The sequence below is a fragment of the Triplophysa dalaica genome, chromosome 7 (genome assembly GCF_015846415.1).
Source record: "Triplophysa dalaica isolate WHDGS20190420 chromosome 7, ASM1584641v1, whole genome shotgun sequence".
NCBI classification, from domain to species: Eukaryota; Metazoa; Chordata; class Actinopteri; order Cypriniformes; family Nemacheilidae; genus Triplophysa; species Triplophysa dalaica.
This window is the reverse complement of record NC_079548.1, coordinates 13,218,527-13,237,068: the sequence shown is the minus strand read 5'-3', so window position 1 is coordinate 13,237,068 and position 18,542 is coordinate 13,218,527. Positions and strand designations below refer to the sequence as shown.

The window sequence follows — 18,542 nt, the reverse complement described above, 5'->3', positions numbered from 1 at the left end:
CTAAGTTAGTTCAGCACAGACATAATTATTTATATATTATTCTTTAAAAAGTAAAAAAAATGCTTTTTGAGCATCAAAAAGAAGTTAGAGATTTTTTCTATTTCGGGAGGTATAGCCTTCAGAATCGATGTAAATTTATTTTACTGTTTTATAAATTTAGTTGGTTCAATCCATTACACGGTGTGCAATACTTTATGCCACAGTAAAATTACTAGGTTATGGGATGGAATGCATCAGGATTCCTCAACAATGCTCCAATTCACTCGTTTTATCAGAAGAGGGCGGCAAAAGCGCTAAAAAGGTCTGTTAACGCATCTATTCTGGTACCAATCTCTGTTTTAACCTACTCGACATGTACAATACGTTTTTTAACGTATTTATGTGAGATACATTAATGCATTCAGTAGATTACATAAAAGGTGTTCATTAATGCATCAATTCAATATTTCAATGATTATTATTTTTTAAGTAACGTCATCCCAGGCATTGTGAATTATTTTAAAGTATTTGAATGATGTTACCTTTAATAAAAGACAAGCTGTGGTTATTAATAAAACAGGACGTTAACTTAATTCCACGCGTACAAGTGAAATACAGTTCCCGTCTATTCTGCTCTGGGTATGATAGCGGTGGTGACAATTGGAGGTGGATCGTTTTCTCTAGAGCAGACGGTAATTTACTGCCCTATATGTTTGGACACGCGCTTGCGATCAACTAGACAACATACTAAAGTAACGATGCGACCGTTCATTGTAAGCGTCTCGTTTGCGCTCCAGTGCCTCTTTTTCAAAAGCGCATCAGAGTACTCTTCAAAATCAGATTTGGAATACGAATTCGGTGACTATCGCGGGAAGTTTTGTATCGACGATCAAGGTTTTGTGTATGGCATCGGAGAGGTTTATTACCCGAGCCCCACAGCTTGTCCGTGCACCTGCACTGAAAATGGACCGGTGTGTATCAGACCCAAGTGTCCGCGTATACACCCAAGGTGCACGCGCATCAAATACAAGTCTTGCTGTCCAGTGTGTGAAGCCGTCAGTAAAGTTTGTGTGTACGCGGGAAAAAGTTACAGACTACTGGAGGAATTCAAGGTGAGTCTTGTGGTTGAAAATACAGTGCAGTTTAAAATGCATTTACTGTTATGATTGATTGGCATGCAGATAATCTACCAATATGCTACTTTTTCAGCCACTCCATTGAACTCAAATAAATAATATTCTCATTATTTTTCAGCTGTCCCCCTGTGAACGCTGCCGTTGTGAAGTCAATAGAGAAGTTTACTGTACCATATCCGGCTGCCCAGCCTTGCATTGTGTGAATCCTGAATATGAACCCAACCACTGCTGTCCAGTGTGCAAGAGCGGTGAGAGCCCTTACACTATACACTCATAGCAACACTACACATGGATGGACATTAACTGCATTATCCTGCATACATACATAAACAATGGAACACAGTCTGTTTAGTTTTAGAGATATGTAGATTGTATGTGTTATGCAACTCATAAGAATCGATACACTTCTTTCTCTGCATCCTCAAAATCATCTATTGTTTTTGATCGATTTCTCCCGTTTAGCGCATATTTCACAGTGACACAAGGGGAAAAGTATAAGGCAATGTAATAATTCAATAGATCACTTACTACCAACATGCTGTCTATTAATAGGAACTAGTTCAGAGCATGCTGGGATGCCAGAGGCATTATGGGGCATTGGGCCATCCCTGACAGCAGAAGGCACAGATTGTGTTCGATCATAGAAATGATCAAAAAATCATTTCTATATCAAATACAACACACACAGTTTAAAGATAGTGGTCGACAGTGGACAATAGTGTTAGTAGTTCGTGCACACAATGTGCAATTCTCTTTGGTCGAATAATGTGGGATGGAGGCAGAAGGTGAAATGTTGCTTGATTTCCTCTCATAATGAGTGACGTTTCTGTGTCATCCTCAAAGGGCCAAACTGCTTTGCTGGAAATCGTGTGATCCCAATTGGAGAACGTGTGGAGATTGATGATCGGATGGTGTGTTTCTGCACATACCGGGATGGAACGTGGCAGACTCACCCTCACGCTACCTGTGAGGAGCGCCAGCAACCAGACAATGAAGCTACTGACTCCCTTGATACATCAAAACAGATGGAGGAGCAGGAGAAAGAGAAGGAGAGAGTGTTTTTGCCCAGGCTGGAGGCTATCCCATGAACGGGAAGTGTGCCTGGCACCAGGTTTGCTGACAGGCAGCAGGGGATGCTGGTGTCTGGGACCAGTGCAAACACAACCTGTTATGGATTAATTGCCAATGCTGACCTCTTTGCCATCCTCAACCCCAACCCTCCTGAACACAGATCGACACTGTCTTGAGAGACAACATGCAGTGGCTGTAAAATTATAAATGTTTTTATGGGACATATAACATATTTTGCTTAACTAAATTGTTGTTGTTTTTACAACGTTCACTGCCGTGCAAAAGTTAAGGGTCACATACTTGATATTTTATGTTTTATATACACACCTCAATTTAGTCACCATTTGCCTATCATTTGAAAAACTCCTTCTTGAGGTCTCAGCCTGAGATGCTTTTTAAACAGTATTGCATGATTTACTATCTTTGTTAGGCATTTCTATGCTGTTTTCTCATTGTTAAATAGTTTTTATTTGTTGGCACAATTATATTTTTGTCTTAATAATTTCAAACATTCAAGCAAGCTTCCGGGGATCAAAAGGTTTGTGATGTCAATAGTAACATTTTAATGAAGTCGACCTGATCTTGATTGGTATGTGTGTTTACAGTACTGTATATGGTGTTCTGCTTCTTATAAGGACACTCTCACACAGCATTTAATTTAAATATGAAGTATTAAATGTAAAAATGTAATCATAAATTTGCCGGGTCATTCTAGCATGTTTTAATAGATGCACTGTTTTGCCAAATCATGTCATAATTTGGTAATATTCCAAGGAGCATAAATAGAAGTGTCACACATTAGCAATTTTTAAATCTTAACATTATATGCATTATAATATGCATATCATTTAAATATGTTGTATTATAATGATAGATTTCTGTTTTTTTTTAAGTAAATTTTAAATATTGTCTCAAACTTTGGGAGCCTACTGTGTAATGGTCTACTCTAATTACTATCGTCTTTCTTAAGTTTAAGCGTTTATTAGCCTCTATTTTGAATTGCTATTATTCTTGAATCAATAAACTGTGTAATAAAGATAAGCAGTCTCTTATGAAGTATAAGCACGTTGTCACAAAATGGACATACGCAACACTAGGTGGCGTCAGAAGAATATCGACGACGTGTCTGCCCCGGAAGCTGTGCGATCTGTGCTGTGCGTGAGTTTATATCCCAGCATTCCGCGCTCTCTCTTCCTCTTTCCCTTTCGGCGACAATGTCTAAGAGAGGTAAGAATCTCACATGAAAATCCGAAGTCATCCTTGAATTATGTTGCAGTGAAGCCCAATAAAACTAGAACTTAGATGCAATGGATTGTTAAGAGTGTATGTTTTCGACATATTAATGTCAAAACTCGCTGTTATATTAGAAGAATTTAGTCTTGTTCAATTGCTGCTAGCGGGAGAGGCCATGTTTGCTAAGTTTTGAATGCAGACCTGCATTCTCCATTGATTAAATGTGTTAAATGAAGTGCGTTATGGAACATCTTGTCAAATTGCGAAGCAATGTTTCGTTTCAACTGATTTGTTATAAATGCTGTAATATAGTTGATAGTTGTGAGCTGTAGGTTTCCACTGGCGACCAAGTAACTTGAGCTAAATTTGCGGTTAGCTAAACGCACGTTTCTCATCTGATGCGTTGCTTCTGTAAGTCATAACTGGTACTAGTTGGTGAATTTAAGTTAATAAAACTATTTATGACGAGATTAGATATTTTCTACCCTCCGCACAAATAAAACTCATTTCGTTTCGACTATAATAAGGCTTGTTTCAGGATGTAAACGTCATTCACTGCTGTGAACGCATGACAATATTTCTTTGCAGCTTTTTAGAATGTTTTTTATTTTAAATGATTTCACATGTCCTTATTGAGAATTAATAACCAGAGCCTAATCTTTTAATCATGCCGTGTATTTCTGCAGTGGTAATGGCAAAACAAAGTGGATAATCTGCATTTACTTGTTAAAACTGTCAACCTGCTTGTATTTCAACAACATTTGAACTTGCTGTGGATTTTGAATGCACGTTATGTTTACTATGCTGTTTTGAGTGTATTTGAAATGTGAATTATTTCTGCTTTCTATAATAAAATTGTTTGTCTTTTAAGGACGTGGTGGGTCATCAGGAGCCAAGTTCCGCATCTCACTGGGTCTCCCAGTGGGAGCGGTTATCAACTGTGCTGACAACACAGGTATGAAGTCTTGTTCTATGATGTTATGACTTAATGTCCTTCTCAAAAGCACTTGCTTTGTCTGGTTAGTGGCTTGGTGAGTTGTCGTGGAAGGAAATAGAAAATCTCATTGCTCTTGGGTGAGATGGCAGTCTCCATGTGCTGTGTAATCTCAATCCGTGATGAAACAAATGTTAAACTTGTTAAAGGGATCTTTTTTTGCCTAGAAGTAAAGAAATGGCAAGTAAAGGCTTGCTTCAGCAGTTATGGTATAATTTTGCTTTCCTTTACAGAGAACGTGGTCATTACTCGATTGTCAAACTTCACTCATCGCTGAATCTTATCTCGCTTAGGTGCCAAGAACCTGTACATCATTTCCGTCAAAGGCATCAAGGGTCGTCTGAACAGGCTGCCTGCCGCTGGTGTGGGTGACATGGTAATGGCCACAGTGAAGAAAGGCAAACCAGAGCTCAGGAAAAAGGGTGAGTGTTTTGAGGCAGCCGCAGCAGAGCCCCAGATGCTCACAGACTGGTTTTGAATGCTGATAAAATGCTCAAATTTAATAGTATGCTTTCACTGTAACACTCATAATGGTTTGCACTGAACTTGATCAGAGAGCAAAGTGTGTTAAACAACTGTCTGTATCTTGTTAACCAGTGCATCCTGCGGTGGTGATACGACAGCGGAAGTCGTATCGACGAAAAGATGGTGTGTTCTTATACTTTGAAGACAATGCTGGGGTCATAGTGAATACCAAAGGAGAAATGAAAGGTAAGTTTAAACTGTTGTTGTTTATATTCCTTCTAAAAAGCACTTGCTTTGACTGATTAGTGGCCTGGCGAGTTGTCGTGGAAGGAAAGAACAAATCCCATTGCTTTTGGGTGAGATGACAGTCGCCATGTGCTGTGTAATCTCAATCCGTGATGGAACACTTACTTTATAAATACTTCTGCACTTTATATTTCTGTGACCCTAAATTGTATGGTCAAATGTAAATGTTTGAGTCTTGATGATATTTTCTGATGGCGCTTAATTATGAATTTTCTTTATAGGTTCAGCTATCACAGGACCTGTAGCCAAGGAATGTGCAGACCTGTGGCCCAGGATTGCCTCCAATGCTGGAAGCATTGCCTGAGTACAAATGTGGCTTGTTTTCAATAAAATACTCGGTCTATAAAGTTGTCACTGTGTTTTTTGATAAAAAAAAATGTTCTTAAGACAATTAATGACTTTGTATCATTGATCGAATGCTTGATACAAAAAGTTCGCTGCTAGAGTATGTGTTTGTTTCGTAATGTGTGGTCTCAGATTCTAGATAAATATAAATTCCTATTTTAAGATGCAAAAGATTTGTGGTGTGATTCATTTCAACAAAAAAAACATAAGCAGCACATGGACTGTATTTCCGTATAATATAAGCGACCATGCATCCAAAATAAACTGAATGTAACGTAAAGTAGCCAAATTTGTTTGCGTATGAATGCTTGAATCCAGTGTTGACGTGTAAATCGGTTGTCATGGTGACATGGTTTGTTTGCTGACCGTGAGCTAGCCGAATAGCAATAGCGTGATTAACCGTCCTGGACAAGATAACGAACTACTTGCGTTTCGTTTTCAAGGTAAATTGAGTGGTTACATTTTATTCATATGCAACCTGTAGACATGGAGAAATCGGATATTATTAATTTCAGTGCTCTTGAAAAAGAGTTACAAGCGGCACTCGAAGCGGATAGGAAATACCAGAGAGAAAATGATGCTAAGTTTCGTGCACTGCATCAAAACGTAGCAAGCTACGAGGAGTTCAGGTAAGGTATCTTTTGTTTTATATCTCAAGTTACACTTTTGGATGATTTAAAAAATACATTTACATTGTCATTTACCAGACGCTTTTATCCAAAGCGACTTACAAATAACAAAAAGCGTAAGTGCAATAAAACGTCTCATCGTCTGACACATTATACAGAGCCAAGATATGTCTGTATGTAGAAAGTGTAGAAAAGAGATAGAAATCAGAACTGATCGGTCAGGTGCTGACGGAGGAGATGTGTTTTCAGCCGATTTGTGCAGAATCGCAGTTATAAATGCTTGCTGTCGCACATGCGTAATGATGTTTTTATCTTTCGACACTTAGAGACATAGTACTTGCTTCTCACCTAAAGCCCCTCGATAAAAAGGACATCTCTGGTGCACCTCGAAAACAGCCGTGGAATACAATTGCTGCTGGATCAAAGCATAAAAGCACCTCACTTGAGGTAATCCAGGTGAGATAAAAAACATTTTTTTACATAAAGCTAAATTAATTTGCATTAATATTACATAAAAGTTGATCTCTTTTGAGATGAAGAGTAAGACTTTATTAATCTCTTTATATCTTCAGGCTCAGTTTTCTGAGATACAACCAAGAAGTACATCAGAATTCAGCCGTGAGTGGCGCAGATTTGGAGGAAGCTCACATGAAAAGTATAACCTCCTTGTCAGTCTGGGAGGCAAGGCATTGCAGGAAATCTTTAGCACTGAGGTTTGCTTTGGTCTTCTAGGCGATTTCCTTCTCATTCTGTCACAGGATGTTAAGTCAGGGGATGAGGTTAAAGTTACTGGAGTTTTGGACGGGCTCTCGAAGACTGGCCGTTTTAGCCTCAACCTGTCTCTGCTAAGTCAGGCTGAGCAGAAAGCCTGCAAGGAGCTTTTCAATAGACTTTGTGCTGCTGTTGGAGAATGTCAGTCTTATAAAGATTATTCCTCAGACCAGAGTCAACCATCAGGGGTTTGTGAGGGCAGTCATGTGAAAGCTGATGAAACGGACTTAGCAGTACAACTTAAGGGGTTAATGGAGAAATATGGCATCCAAAATGAATTCATGTAAATTCGATAATACTAATACCACTGTGTAAATTCTCTCACTTTGTGTCTGAATATGATGTCATTTGTGTATAGTTAGATCTGTATTTTGTCATACATTGAAAAGAATTGTAAAATGCAGGTTATTTGTTTTTTGGCATTCTTCCCTTTGTTACTGTCTGCCTATGAGGCCCCTGAAGACAAGGAAGACATATTTGCCAGCAAGGCCTGTCCTGCGTTCCTCATCTTTGAAAGTAGTGCCTTCCTAGCTGACACGACAATTGAACTGCCATGTCACTGTAAGCCAGAGGAGGTTCTTTCGGTTGTATGGTACTACCAAAAACAAATTGGCTCTGTGAACACTAAGGTCCTCACCGACTTTGAAGGTACAACAGTGGTGGAATCATCCAAAGTTGGCAGAGGTTCCGATCTGCGCAGTCGCTTTACCATCCGTCTGTTTAGCCTGCTCATCTTCAGGGTTCAGAAAGATGACTCAGGTCACTATATCTGTGGCACATCCTCAGGGGAATTCTTCTACGGCTACAGTGTTGATGTGCAGGAGGTCCATCGAGTTCTCTTTCCCTGGAACCTACAGCAGACAACACCGGCACAGATTTCAGAACCCAGCGCCATGAGAAACAAGCCGTTCCATGTGTTCACCAGCTACAGGCCTTGGTCTAAATGTGACCGCTGCGACATCCAGGGGGAGCAGGTCCGTGTGGGTCTTTGTTACGTTAAAACCAACTACCTACATGTGCGTTACCATAGTGAATCAGATCCAGTGGCTCCCTGTGGTTCCAGAGCCATTCCCCAACAGTTTGGACTCTCAGGAAGTGCATATGGAGCGGAGGTACATGTAAGATCCTGTCATGCTCCATGTCCTCCAAAACCAAAAACGTCCCAGGAGAGACAAGCTCTGCTGAAATTCCTGGATTATGGTGATCAAGCTTCTGGTGTCCCTATTCACTTCCACAACCACCCAGTAGACTTGAATCTGATCTTGACCTGTCCTGGTGCTAAACCACAGTATGCCGTTGCCTGGGATAAAGGTTCAACCCCACTTTACCGCTCTCAGTATATTCAGGGACTTAATAAGACCACTCGTGTCTTCATTGACCCCGGTCACCATCTTCACATCAGACCGGTGCGACTGGAAGATAAAGGATCTTATTTTTGCTGGCTCCAAGGAAAGCTGTCTGCAGAGATCAGACTGGGAGTAAATCTGCATTTGGCCCGCTCGCGCCAAATATCTGATCCAGAGTCTGTATACGCCTTACAAGTTATATTTGTTTGTTACATTGTTATTACTGTTCTGTTTCTTCTTACTGTGTTTGTGAGATTTGTTTGGCAGTTAAGCAAGGAACAAAAGATTGCAGCAATAAAATGAACCTGAATTTGACGTCTGCATGTTGATACATTGTTTAAATATAAAAAAGGAAAAGTGGGTAAATACTGTACATAAATGTGTGTAGATATGTGTGTTAGTCTTCTCCCCTGTTGCTTACTGTGTATTCATTTCTATTAGTTGACATATTGGTAAATCCATAGATATCGTCCTCTCATTTGCCAAGTCGCTTTGGATAAGCATCTGTTGTATAAATAAATGTAATGTAAATGTAAAACATAAAGAACCATTGGGTAGGCCGAGGGTTGCGTTGGGATAAGGTGAGTTTCAAAAAGTCACTATCTGTTATGGTGAATGACACAAAAGTTTAATCCAATTAATGACTAGCAAAGAATGTGTTTTTGATATCTTGCCTCTTAGTGTATTCATGTGCTAGACCCGATTTTGAAAAGTGGTTGATGTCCTCAGGACAACATATTTTGTAAATAAAACCCTAACGATGACTTACCCCTAAAACCAAATGGAAATGATTAGTGAAAAACAATGGTCTAGTATCACCTAATCCTGGTTGGAAGATTAAACTTAAAATAAACTGTAAAATTATTTCTGAAATCTCATTGGTTGATTTAAATGTTGTCCCAGGGTCAACATGATGTTGTCCTAAGGATATAAACCACTTGGCAAAAACAGGAGAGCCCTTTTCATGCAATGACGAGGAAATTTAAAACAATTAAAAATAAAATAAATAAAGGAGAACTAAAAGAGAAGGATTGAGTACTTTAACCTCGATTTTAATTGAAAATATGTATGTGGTTCTTCAGATTCCACCTGGGTCCTGGAATGAAAAAAAGAAGAATTACAATGATTGTTAGAAGACGCATGAGCGCAATACAACCGCAAGAGGGCGGAATTTCACCGTGCACGTAATGACTGTTAATGAAAAACGTTTATTTGTTAGTTTTCCGAAAAAACCTCAAAGAAAAACATCAAATTCGTATTTTGATAAACTGCGTCAAGTTTTAAACCTAATTTAATGATGTTCTCTTAATGTTGATATCATTTTGCGGTCATACGTGCATGCCCACATAGCAAAGACTTCTCTTTTGCGAGTGAGGAAGGCAGTGCGGATGATGACCTGACTGACAGATATCAGTGGCTTGCTGCTGTAGACTAGACAGGTTTCCGGATTACTGCTTCAACGTGTTTTTCACTTCTCCGCACAATGAAGGATCAAAACTACGGCGACGAAGTTACAAAAATACTGGAGGAGGCTCCCTCTGCTCGTAAAGCGCTTTTAGACAATTACAACAATTTACACAAAGTTGCGGAATACTGCGAGAACAACTACCTGCAGGTAAGACACTCGAGATGTGGTGGGTTTATTACATCACGTAGATTCACGGAGAGCTGAAGACAGTTAGAAACAGAAAAGAATTACAATCGCAAGAAAACCACTTCAATTTACATTTAGAAATGTTACTTTGTAAACATGAGTGATGTTATCATCACACATTTTATTACCGTAACACTTCTAAAGGATGCAGTTCTTTAAGAGAAGGTAAAAATGTGTTAGTTTTGTTTGGGAGAAAAACTGAAATGTTACAAATCTTGTAATCAAGTCTTGTACTTGTTCCCCAAATGTTTGTTCCATTTGCTTAATCGTATTTAGTTGAAACATCCCATATTCTAACATTATTTAGGAAGTGTAATTGATCATGTCTCATCACATTTACTGCAATGACTATACAGGAAATCTGTAAATTACGAACAATCTGGTTGTAGCATGCAGTACAGCATGTTATGGCTGTTTAGCTAATTGATTCATGAGGACTTTTCTACCTTTACAGTCTGGTAATGACACCAAGAAAGCACTGGAGGAGACCAAATCCTTTACCACCCAATCCTTGGCTAGTGTGGCCTATCAGATCAACTCCCTGGCCTCTAATGTCCTCAAACTGCTGGATGCACAGACCTTTCAAGTCCGCAAGATAGAGTCCTCCATCAACCAGATTGGACAGGTATTATCCCCTTTTCTTAGGGTTTTAAAAAAATGGAGACATTGGAAGATATTCTGTAATAAAGCAGACGTAACACTCGCAGTTTCTGCCAATCTCATATTAATCTTGAGTACCTATAGATCGTATCACCGGACGCGCGCGCCTGACCCCAAGTTAAATTCTGGTTCGTGTTTGGCTAGTGTCTACTAATATAACTATTTATATTTTATTCATGTTAATATTATTTGTAATATTATGTTACTTAATTATAATTGTTTTAAATAATCAATTTGTTGAATGGATCCTGCAGTTTGGTTGATGTCTAGCGGTTGAGCTTGGTATTGGAGTCTAAATTCTGAATGTTGGAGAGACTCTTCTCGGTTTCATTTGATTGTTATCAGAAATAATCTACAGGCACTGTTATTTGTGAATGTGTACCGGAAGTTCAGTTGGGGTCACAAAACTGCACGTGTGCAGTACCGTTTGTTTTTGTTATTAAGATGAAACCGTTCTATAAAGTAGTATTGCATACTTCATATTTTCGAAGAGTCTTTAGTTTGATCCCATTTATAAAAGAGAGATACAGGTGTACGATTATTTCCGAAAACAGATGACCTCCTGCACGCGTGCGGGGGGCGGACCTAAAGCAGGTGCACACAAAACATCATCACATTATCCATGCATAACTGTTGATTCACTATAAGTTTGTTTTGTGTGACTTATGAACGTACGATTTGCATTCCGATTGCCAAAATAACAGACATATGACTCAATCTCACTTAGCATGTGCGGTTCATGACCGTCATCTTTTAGCACTGGGACCGCTCCATCTATTAGTATCTCACTCTCGCGGGTTGACGCATGGGCATGATTTTCTGGGAGAATTGTCCAATAAAGGACAACATTTCATGTTGAAAAAAACTATCCCAAACCTATACGAACGCTGGGAGAGTGTATCAGGCACAGAGATACTGCGTCATACATCGAACTCTTTTTTTGACAAGTTGTCAAGCATGTGAAGCCAGCACGTTTAACAGTGTATAGAAGTCAGAATGCATGAAACAATGTGGCACTCCCCCTTAAAAACAAATTATCGAAGGTTATTGTTTACTGTACTGCGGACATAAGATCACAGTACAGCAGTATTTAGTCACACTTCAGCTCATAGTGTAAATGCAGTGTGGTCCTAAAGTGTTCGCTCCGTATTGTCGCACTTATTTAAAAAAATGGAAGTTAATATGTGAGAGAGCTTTGGATTCAGCAGTTTATAAATGTACTGGTTCCTTGTTTCCGTAAGTGCTCTTTTAGTTATTGCATACAGGGTTTGGTCTTTCACTAAATGTTTCAAAATACTTGAAGTGACACTTCACCCAAAATATTTTAATTCTGTCATCACGTACTCACACTCACGGTATTTAAAACGTGTGGCTTTCGTTCTTCCGCAAAAGAAGATATTCTTAAGAAAGTTGGTAACCGAACAGTGCCGGCACCAATTCACTTCTATTGCACAAAACTAATGCAAGTCAATAGGTGCCAGTTATCAACATTCTTCAGAATGTCTTCTTTGTGTTCTGCAAAAGATGAAAGTAAATCACACAGGTTTGAATGGCACGAGTAAATGATGACAGAATTTTCATTTTTGGGTGAACTATTTCTTTAATATAAACTTGTCACATTAAATGCTGCTGTTAAATAAAAATCTCATTTAGCAATATAAGAAAGAACATCTAATACACCATTTATTTTACTTTCTTCTACCGGTTTCTGTATGGAAAGAAATCCTTGCTGAAGGTCATCTTAATGTATAGTGCTAAGGACAAAGTACTGTTTTTGTAATGTCCCAAAACGCAGTGTAGGTCCTTCCTGTGTAGGCCCCCCTGTCACCAGGGTGATAATACTCCATGCTGTCCCCCATCCCCCTTCGATTCCCTTGGCTCAACTCACTGCGGCTGGAACTCCAGCATAGCATTCCAGCATGCTCCGTGCGCAGCCTGCCTAAGCAGGTCACCTGAGGGGTACGAGAGGGTAAGCCAGCTCCCAGACTTGGAATGAAAGGGCCACTGTTCTCTCACTTCTCTGGCAAACTTGGAACCCTGATTGATGTTCTCTATTGTCTGTCCTGTGCCCAGGAAGAGCTGCAAGGCCTAGAATAATAGTCATTCTTCTCAGCCCATCTGAGAGCTTACATAGAAAAGCAAGACTGACATTTTAGGAAGTGGATGATATCCTAGTAGGTTCTTTTAGAAAATCAGTTCACCCTACATCACAGACTTGTTTTATTGAGGTAGATGCGTGTATTTGAAGTGCTGTAAGCTTTGGTGGATGTGTTTTGGGTTATGCTCATAGATACTTTACATCACATTACACAACAACATCCTAGAATACACATATAGTGTGCACAACTTTATCGGTAATTATACTATTATTGGAAAAATCGAGTGGAAAATGATCTATGATTGTATGCAGACATTGGACATGCACAGAGACAAAGTGGCACGTCGGGAGATTGGGGTGTTCACAGTTCCCAAGAGGGTTCCACGCAGTCACAAGATTGTCCCTCCGGCAAAAAGCACAGAGGCCAAGCCCAAGTATTCACGCACACCCATCTCCTTCTCCATCCTGGACTCTGTGGGTCATGGCATTAAGGTGAGCACAGATTTTCGAGTGATTATTTGTGATTTGGTACACAAAAGCACGTTTCATTGTCCATATGTACACTTATTTGAACTGTTTTTAGCTACATTTTTATGTCTACACAATCTAAAAGAGGAATACAAATTAAAAAAGTATTTGTGCAGTCCATTGTTGCATTGTCACACTTGCCCACATCCTGTTGTAAAGCAGTTAGACTGACCTCAATAAACAGTGCACACACACACACACACGCAACCGTACATTCAAATACCCCCTTTACACCCTTTTTCCCCTTAAAACACACACACAGTTGGCAGGGTACCAGGCACTGAGCAGCGTGGGAAAACCTCCAAGACTCATTACTTGGTGCTACCCATGCTAAACTAGCTCATTGGGACCCAGCTAGGCTCTTATCACAGTGAACAGATAAACAAACGCAAAGCTTCAAGAATTTCATGAGCATGCTGCACTTGTCATGGGTGCAAAACCACAAAACACTGTTAATGCACACATTCATGTTTAGAAAGTCAATCACTTCATCTACTGTGCATGTACAGTAGTCATCTATATACGTGTATTTACTTATTCTTAAATGTTGACTTCATCATACAAGGTAAATATTTAGTTTTTATACAGCTATACAGCCATAGAAAGACACTTTCAGATAGAGTTAGTTACAATTTAGGATGTGATGTAGTTATAATAAAACTAAGCTCATATTTCCATAGCAAACAGAAAATACAAGTGTGAAATGATACCAGAGCTCTTCAGATCTAACTTCTCTTTTCTGAGCTTTTGGCAGTTAATTATAACTTAACTTAGTCAGTTAAACATTATATATGACTGAGAAACATTAAGAGAAACTTTACTGTACAAATAATTTTCCGCTATCATTTTGTTCTTCCATGTTTAGAGATATTTTGTTGATTTTGAGAAGAAAATACACAAAAAATGGAATCAACACGATTTATTGTTTTTTTTAGGATTCTGGACAGCCACAGTTAAAAACTGCTACCATGACACGTAGCAGCAGCACGCTGAGGTACATCCACTGCTGTCAGGTTCTGCTCATCTGTAGTCAGTCTGTGTTAGAATGACATTTTAATATATTCATTTTCTCCACTATTCTCAACCACCTACACAACCACAACCCTGTGACAAGCCGTCATGATAATCATCATATCTTGTTTTTTTCTGGATCAGATCCTCAATAGAAAATGTATTTTTTTACTTAAACGTCTGGCTCAAAACATGCATACCTACGCCAACATAACACGTCCCAGGCCTCTGTTCCTCTTCTATTGTCAGTCAGAGGGCCTTTCTCCAGGAAGTGATTTTAGTTTTTGTTCTACCCACTTCCTCTTCGCACTGACTGAAAGCAGTCTGCATGCATTGTGGCATCATCAGTGTCTCAACCCATGCACACGAGACCACATTGTTTCTTCTTGCTACAGTGCAGAAGTCACAAGAGGCTTTCAGCATAAAATATAGAAGCACATTTTTATCTCCAAGAAGCATTATTGATGTTATCTATCATTTATTTGCTAAATGTCAGTACTTCTTTAAATGTAAAAAGTGGTAAGATTTTGTTTGATCAAATTGAATTTCCTACTAATATTATGGTCGTTGTGATGTTGACTTTTTGATGTTGAGATCTAATATTCAGTATTTAAGTTTGCGTATGTAGCAGTCCCTACAGATTTTGTTTGTGTGTTTGTATTTTCAGTCGAAGCAGCCGTCCTCCGGAGCCTGTCCAATGTCCTGTGGCACCCACTTTGTCCCATGGAGCATCTGTCACTTCACTTAATGAGAAATCTTTTGCGTAAGAGAAGATAAAATCGTATACAGTAACCATTCCGACTATAATCCTCACAGCATCACAGTATGTCAGTGACACTTTCCTCACTTCAGTTCTAGCTTCGGTAAAGCCGTACCACCTCCAATAGTGCCCAGCTGGCCCACCAGCCCTGACGGTGACGTCATCATCACACTGCTGGATCAAGGCCCACCCCCACCGCCTCCACCCTTTGAACTGGACCAGGGGCAAGATACTGGTCCACCTCCTCCCTTTGACTGTACTGATATCCCACCTCCTCCTCCCATTCCCACTTCAGCGAATACATCCGATTCCAGCAGCCTGAAGAGCATTCCACCTCCTCCACCAGCTCCACCTCTTGAAACAGGTGAGTTCAAGAAGACAGGCAGATTTTATCATTATAAGGTTATGGAAAGATCTCTCTTTTCCATGTTGCATCTGGTAGAAATAATGTAGATACATATATAAGGAATATTTTTGTCTAGTGACCGAGGAGAATGGATATTCTCTACTGGGGCCTCCCAGTGACATGCCTCCACCACCAGCTCCTGATGGTTTTGATCTTCCTGCTCCTCCACCTCTACCTGGTGATGAGAACATCGAAGGTACAACAATACCTGAACAAAATGAGTTCTTCCAAAGCTGTTTCCTGTCTCGCTTGAAAATGCTCAATTTGCATGATTACTCGTGTCCTTTGTTGTGCCACGTTCACAGAGATATTTGTTTCTTTGAATTGATTTACTTTTGCTTTGTTTTTTTTTAATCCACGGCTGTCTCTCTCTGTAACTCAGCTCCGTGCCCTCGGCGGTCACGAGTACGTCGTCATCCTCCTAGCACTCGCTCTCTTTCTCTAAGGGTCCGCATGGGCCCCAGTGCTCGCTCTCTCTACACTCGCTCGCTTTTTCTGCCTCCTGCTCAATCACGTAAGACTGATGTGTTAAGGCTCTTTTCAAATTGTAGTATTAGTTTCCTCTATTGATACCAGACAAAATGTATACCGCATGACAAATACATAAATAATTATATTTTAAATAATTTTATTTTAGATATTATGTAGGCATGTGTAGCTTTTAAAGACCAATTATAGTTTTCATAGTAACATATGAAACCAATTTTTTATTGTGTGGCGCAATTTGATCATATTAGTTCTGTATGTCATCCGCCCTTTTGTGAACACCTGTCAGTCATGATACCCCCACCCCCTCCATACCCACCTCCTCTTGCTCCGGCCATTTCGCAGAGCCCATTGTGCAGGGTCCCTGCCCGCCTGGAGCACCTGGGTAAGTGTGACTTATGTGTGCATTGTGCATTGCTGCTTCATATGTGCCACTTTCTTAGTTTGTGCTTCAGCATCCAAAATGACAGCCAAACCTTTGGACAAATGACTCATTTCATTTGGTGCTTGTAAAGCCTCAGAAATGATACACTTTAGGTTTAAATGTGATTATAGAGTTGTATTTTCAGGCTCCAGTGTTTACAGCAAATGTTAACATTGTGTGTTGGTGGACATTTAGATCTTGAGATTCCTGCCCCGCCTCCATCGCCACCAATAGATTTTGACAACTTTGAGGAAATGCCCCCTCTACCGCCCCCTATTGATTACGACACAGCTGCACCTGCTGATTATTTGGAGAAAGGTAGGCCACATTTTATTGCGTTTTAATCAAACTTATTTTTTCTGTAGATTATTTGATCATACAAGTATATTTGCAGTATGAGGCAGGGTAATAATAGCATAATTAATAATTTTAAATGTGTTTATGTTGACAGCCGATTTTAAGATTTTATTTTTAATTTAAGACATCCGTAAAACATTCAGATTTTTTTTTTTTTTTTGCTTTTTCACATTTTTTTTGCTTTTTCCCTTTTTTTGCTTTTTCCCATTGTAATTCTTTCTTTTACCAAGTGGTGGCACTGTATAGCTACGACACGGGCAAGCCGGGTGACTTGGTCTTTCAAGAAGGAGATATCATCTACATTACCAGCAGGAGGGAAGATGGCTGGTGTGAGGGAGTTCTGAATGGGGTAATAGGGTATTTTCCTGGCAACTACGTGGAGTCAACTGCCTAACTGGCTGTTAAATTTAATAAATATCTGTACATATACAGTTGTGCCCCATGACACTTTGGCTGTAGGATTCATTGTTTAGTGCCTTAGAAAAACCTTCATGCTGTGCACTGAAGTTTACTTGAGTATGCCAACATTAATGTTGACTTTATGTTTCCAACTGAAATTATGAATTTATTAATGATATGGTATGAAATATAAACTATAAATACCCTTCTAGTTTCAAGTTTAGTTTGGTTATAAATAATACAAAGATTTACTGAAATCTCTCAGGACTTATTCAGAATCATATTTTTGCACATTTAGCTTTAGTTCACCAGGCAGATTGTTTGGTTATTTCAGTAAACATTGTTTTTTATTTGTTTAAAAGGGTTACTGCATGTGTACAGTAAATAATGGCGTAATATATTTCTTGTTTTTTATTCACTAGCTGTAATAAATAGTTTCCTAATTGTAAATCTTAATGACAAAGTCACTGTTACTCATGAGAATGTTTTAAAGTAGGGGTGTAACAATATACTCAGCTCACGATTCAATATGATACACAATACTCGGTTCACAATTAGGATTGTGGCATATTTGGACAAAGGAAAAATAACAGATTTACTTCTAAAACATTAACAATTTTCAATATAATTTAAGGTTTAATTGGACCAGCTATATTAATTAAATAACATGATCTTACAATTATTGAAATAAATCAAATTAAAGAAAGAGAGAACTTCTTAAAGCAGTCAAAACAAAGTAAAACATCATTATATATGTTGACACGTCAGATGGCAGATCAACCAAAAGGTTTAAATCAGATATAATATCGTAAAACAAAAAACAAGGTTTTTTATATTGTGATACGTGATACATTGATATATAGTTACACCTTCAGTAGAATGTATATGAATATAACAATAAATCAAAATTCACTATCTGTTGTGCCAAGTTTGCATTCACAGTCCATACAATAAAATTTTATGTAAATCTCCACCAGTTTCAAACATCTTTTTTGATACCTTTTTATATTTTTAATTTTTTTGCTGTGATTAAGCTATGACCTTTTTGCATATTAACCAGCATGACTTCCTTGGTAGAAACAGTTAATAATGATAGTACTCTTAAGCAGGAAGAATGATGCTGTAAGTGCTGCCACAATGATTATGGTGGTTCTGATATTGTTTGCTATGGAAACACCTGGAATAAATTCTGTGTCTTTAAATGTGTGACTGTTGCTATAAAAGTGTACCAACTTCACTATCAACACTTTAAACCCGCCCTCTGATAAGACTTGCTGTCAAATCACAGCAGTGAACAAGTGTCATTAGTGCTGTATGCACCTGCTTTGTTTGAGGTAAGAGTTCTCTCCTTTTTTAATCATGTACTTATATTTCTGAACTGTATATCTGCTGTTATGATGGGCTACATATTTAATCTTAATATTCTTCAATAATTTTAAATGGAATTTAACATTTTGATGATTCAAACTTCTTAGTATTATCTA

The 18,542-nt window shown here is 38.8% G+C and overlaps 6 protein-coding genes across 7 annotated transcripts in view; 5 read left to right on the top strand and 1 right to left on the bottom strand.

The window, feature by feature from the left end:
- hspb9 (heat shock protein, alpha-crystallin-related, 9) overlaps positions 1–18,542 on the bottom strand; it is a 75,948-nt gene that overhangs the window by 20,750 nt on the left and 36,656 nt on the right. The gene's annotated exons all lie outside the window — the stretch shown is intronic.
- si:dkey-283b1.7 (brorin) lies at positions 641–3,114 on the top strand. Its single transcript, XM_056752614.1, has 3 exons — positions 641–1,091; positions 1,234–1,363; positions 1,959–3,114. The coding sequence occupies exons 1-3, from the start codon at positions 738–740 to the stop codon at positions 2,201–2,203; spliced, it is 729 nt and encodes a 242-aa protein (XP_056608592.1). The 5' UTR covers positions 641–737; the 3' UTR covers positions 2,204–3,114.
- rpl23 (ribosomal protein L23) lies at positions 3,308–5,531 on the top strand. The gene is made up of 5 exons (XM_056752616.1): positions 3,308–3,413; positions 4,291–4,374; positions 4,707–4,835; positions 5,011–5,124; positions 5,406–5,531. Exons 1-5 carry the CDS (start codon positions 3,401–3,403, stop codon positions 5,486–5,488), a joined length of 423 nt encoding a protein of 140 aa, XP_056608594.1. The 5' UTR covers positions 3,308–3,400; the 3' UTR covers positions 5,489–5,531.
- ccdc103 (coiled-coil domain containing 103) lies at positions 5,953–7,216 on the top strand (the record flags this gene model as incomplete). The annotated part of the gene is made up of 4 exons (XM_056752619.1): positions 5,953–5,972; positions 6,045–6,158; positions 6,485–6,614; positions 6,731–7,216. Coding segments are annotated over 4 exons (750 nt in total), but the record flags the coding sequence as incomplete, so codon positions are not given.
- LOC130426074 (Ig-like V-type domain-containing protein FAM187A) lies at positions 7,328–8,590 on the top strand. Its single transcript, XM_056752613.1, has one exon. It carries the CDS (start codon positions 7,328–7,330, stop codon positions 8,576–8,578), a length of 1,251 nt encoding a protein of 416 aa, XP_056608591.1. The 3' UTR covers positions 8,579–8,590.
- On the top strand, positions 9,604–18,029 carry abi3a (ABI family, member 3a). Of its 2 annotated transcripts, XM_056752610.1 has the most exons (11): positions 9,604–9,890; positions 10,384–10,554; positions 13,000–13,179; positions 14,151–14,209; positions 14,894–14,989; positions 15,079–15,350; positions 15,469–15,588; positions 15,775–15,906; positions 16,168–16,263; positions 16,498–16,620; positions 16,890–18,029. In XM_056752610.1, the coding sequence occupies exons 1-11, from the start codon at positions 9,759–9,761 to the stop codon at positions 17,051–17,053; spliced, it is 1,545 nt and encodes a 514-aa protein (XP_056608588.1). In that variant the 5' UTR covers positions 9,604–9,758; the 3' UTR covers positions 17,054–18,029. The 2 variants fall into 2 exon arrangements, with proteins under 2 accessions (XP_056608588.1, XP_056608589.1); XM_056752611.1 differs by lacking the exons at positions 15,775–15,906; positions 16,168–16,263 and having other exon boundaries at positions 9,618–9,890.

Bases quoted from the DNA above. Each gene is read 5' to 3' on its own strand.
- si:dkey-283b1.7 (XM_056752614.1), top strand. From the start codon at position 738: ATGCGACCGTTCATTGTAAGCGTCTCGTTTGCGCTCCAGTGCCTCTTT. The intron at 1,092-1,233 runs GTGAGTCTTGTG...ATTATTTTTCAG, and splicing joins GACTACTGGAGGAATTCAAG to CTGTCCCCCTGTGAACGCTG. The intron at 1,364-1,958 runs GTGAGAGCCCTT...TCATCCTCAAAG, and splicing joins CTGTCCAGTGTGCAAGAGCG to GGCCAAACTGCTTTGCTGGA.
- rpl23 (XM_056752616.1), top strand. The intron at 4,375-4,706 runs GTATGAAGTCTT...TATCTCGCTTAG, and splicing joins CAACTGTGCTGACAACACAG to GTGCCAAGAACCTGTACATC. The intron at 5,125-5,405 runs GTAAGTTTAAAC...TTTTCTTTATAG, and splicing joins TACCAAAGGAGAAATGAAAG to GTTCAGCTATCACAGGACCT.
- LOC130426074 (XM_056752613.1), top strand. From the start codon at position 7,328: ATGCAGGTTATTTGTTTTTTGGCATTCTTCCCTTTGTTACTGTCTGCC.
- abi3a (XM_056752610.1), top strand. From the start codon at position 9,759: ATGAAGGATCAAAACTACGGCGACGAAGTTACAAAAATACTGGAGGAG. The intron at 15,351-15,468 runs GTGAGTTCAAGA...ATTTTTGTCTAG, and splicing joins AGCTCCACCTCTTGAAACAG to TGACCGAGGAGAATGGATAT. The intron at 16,621-16,889 runs GTAGGCCACATT...TCTTTTACCAAG, and splicing joins TGCTGATTATTTGGAGAAAG to TGGTGGCACTGTATAGCTAC.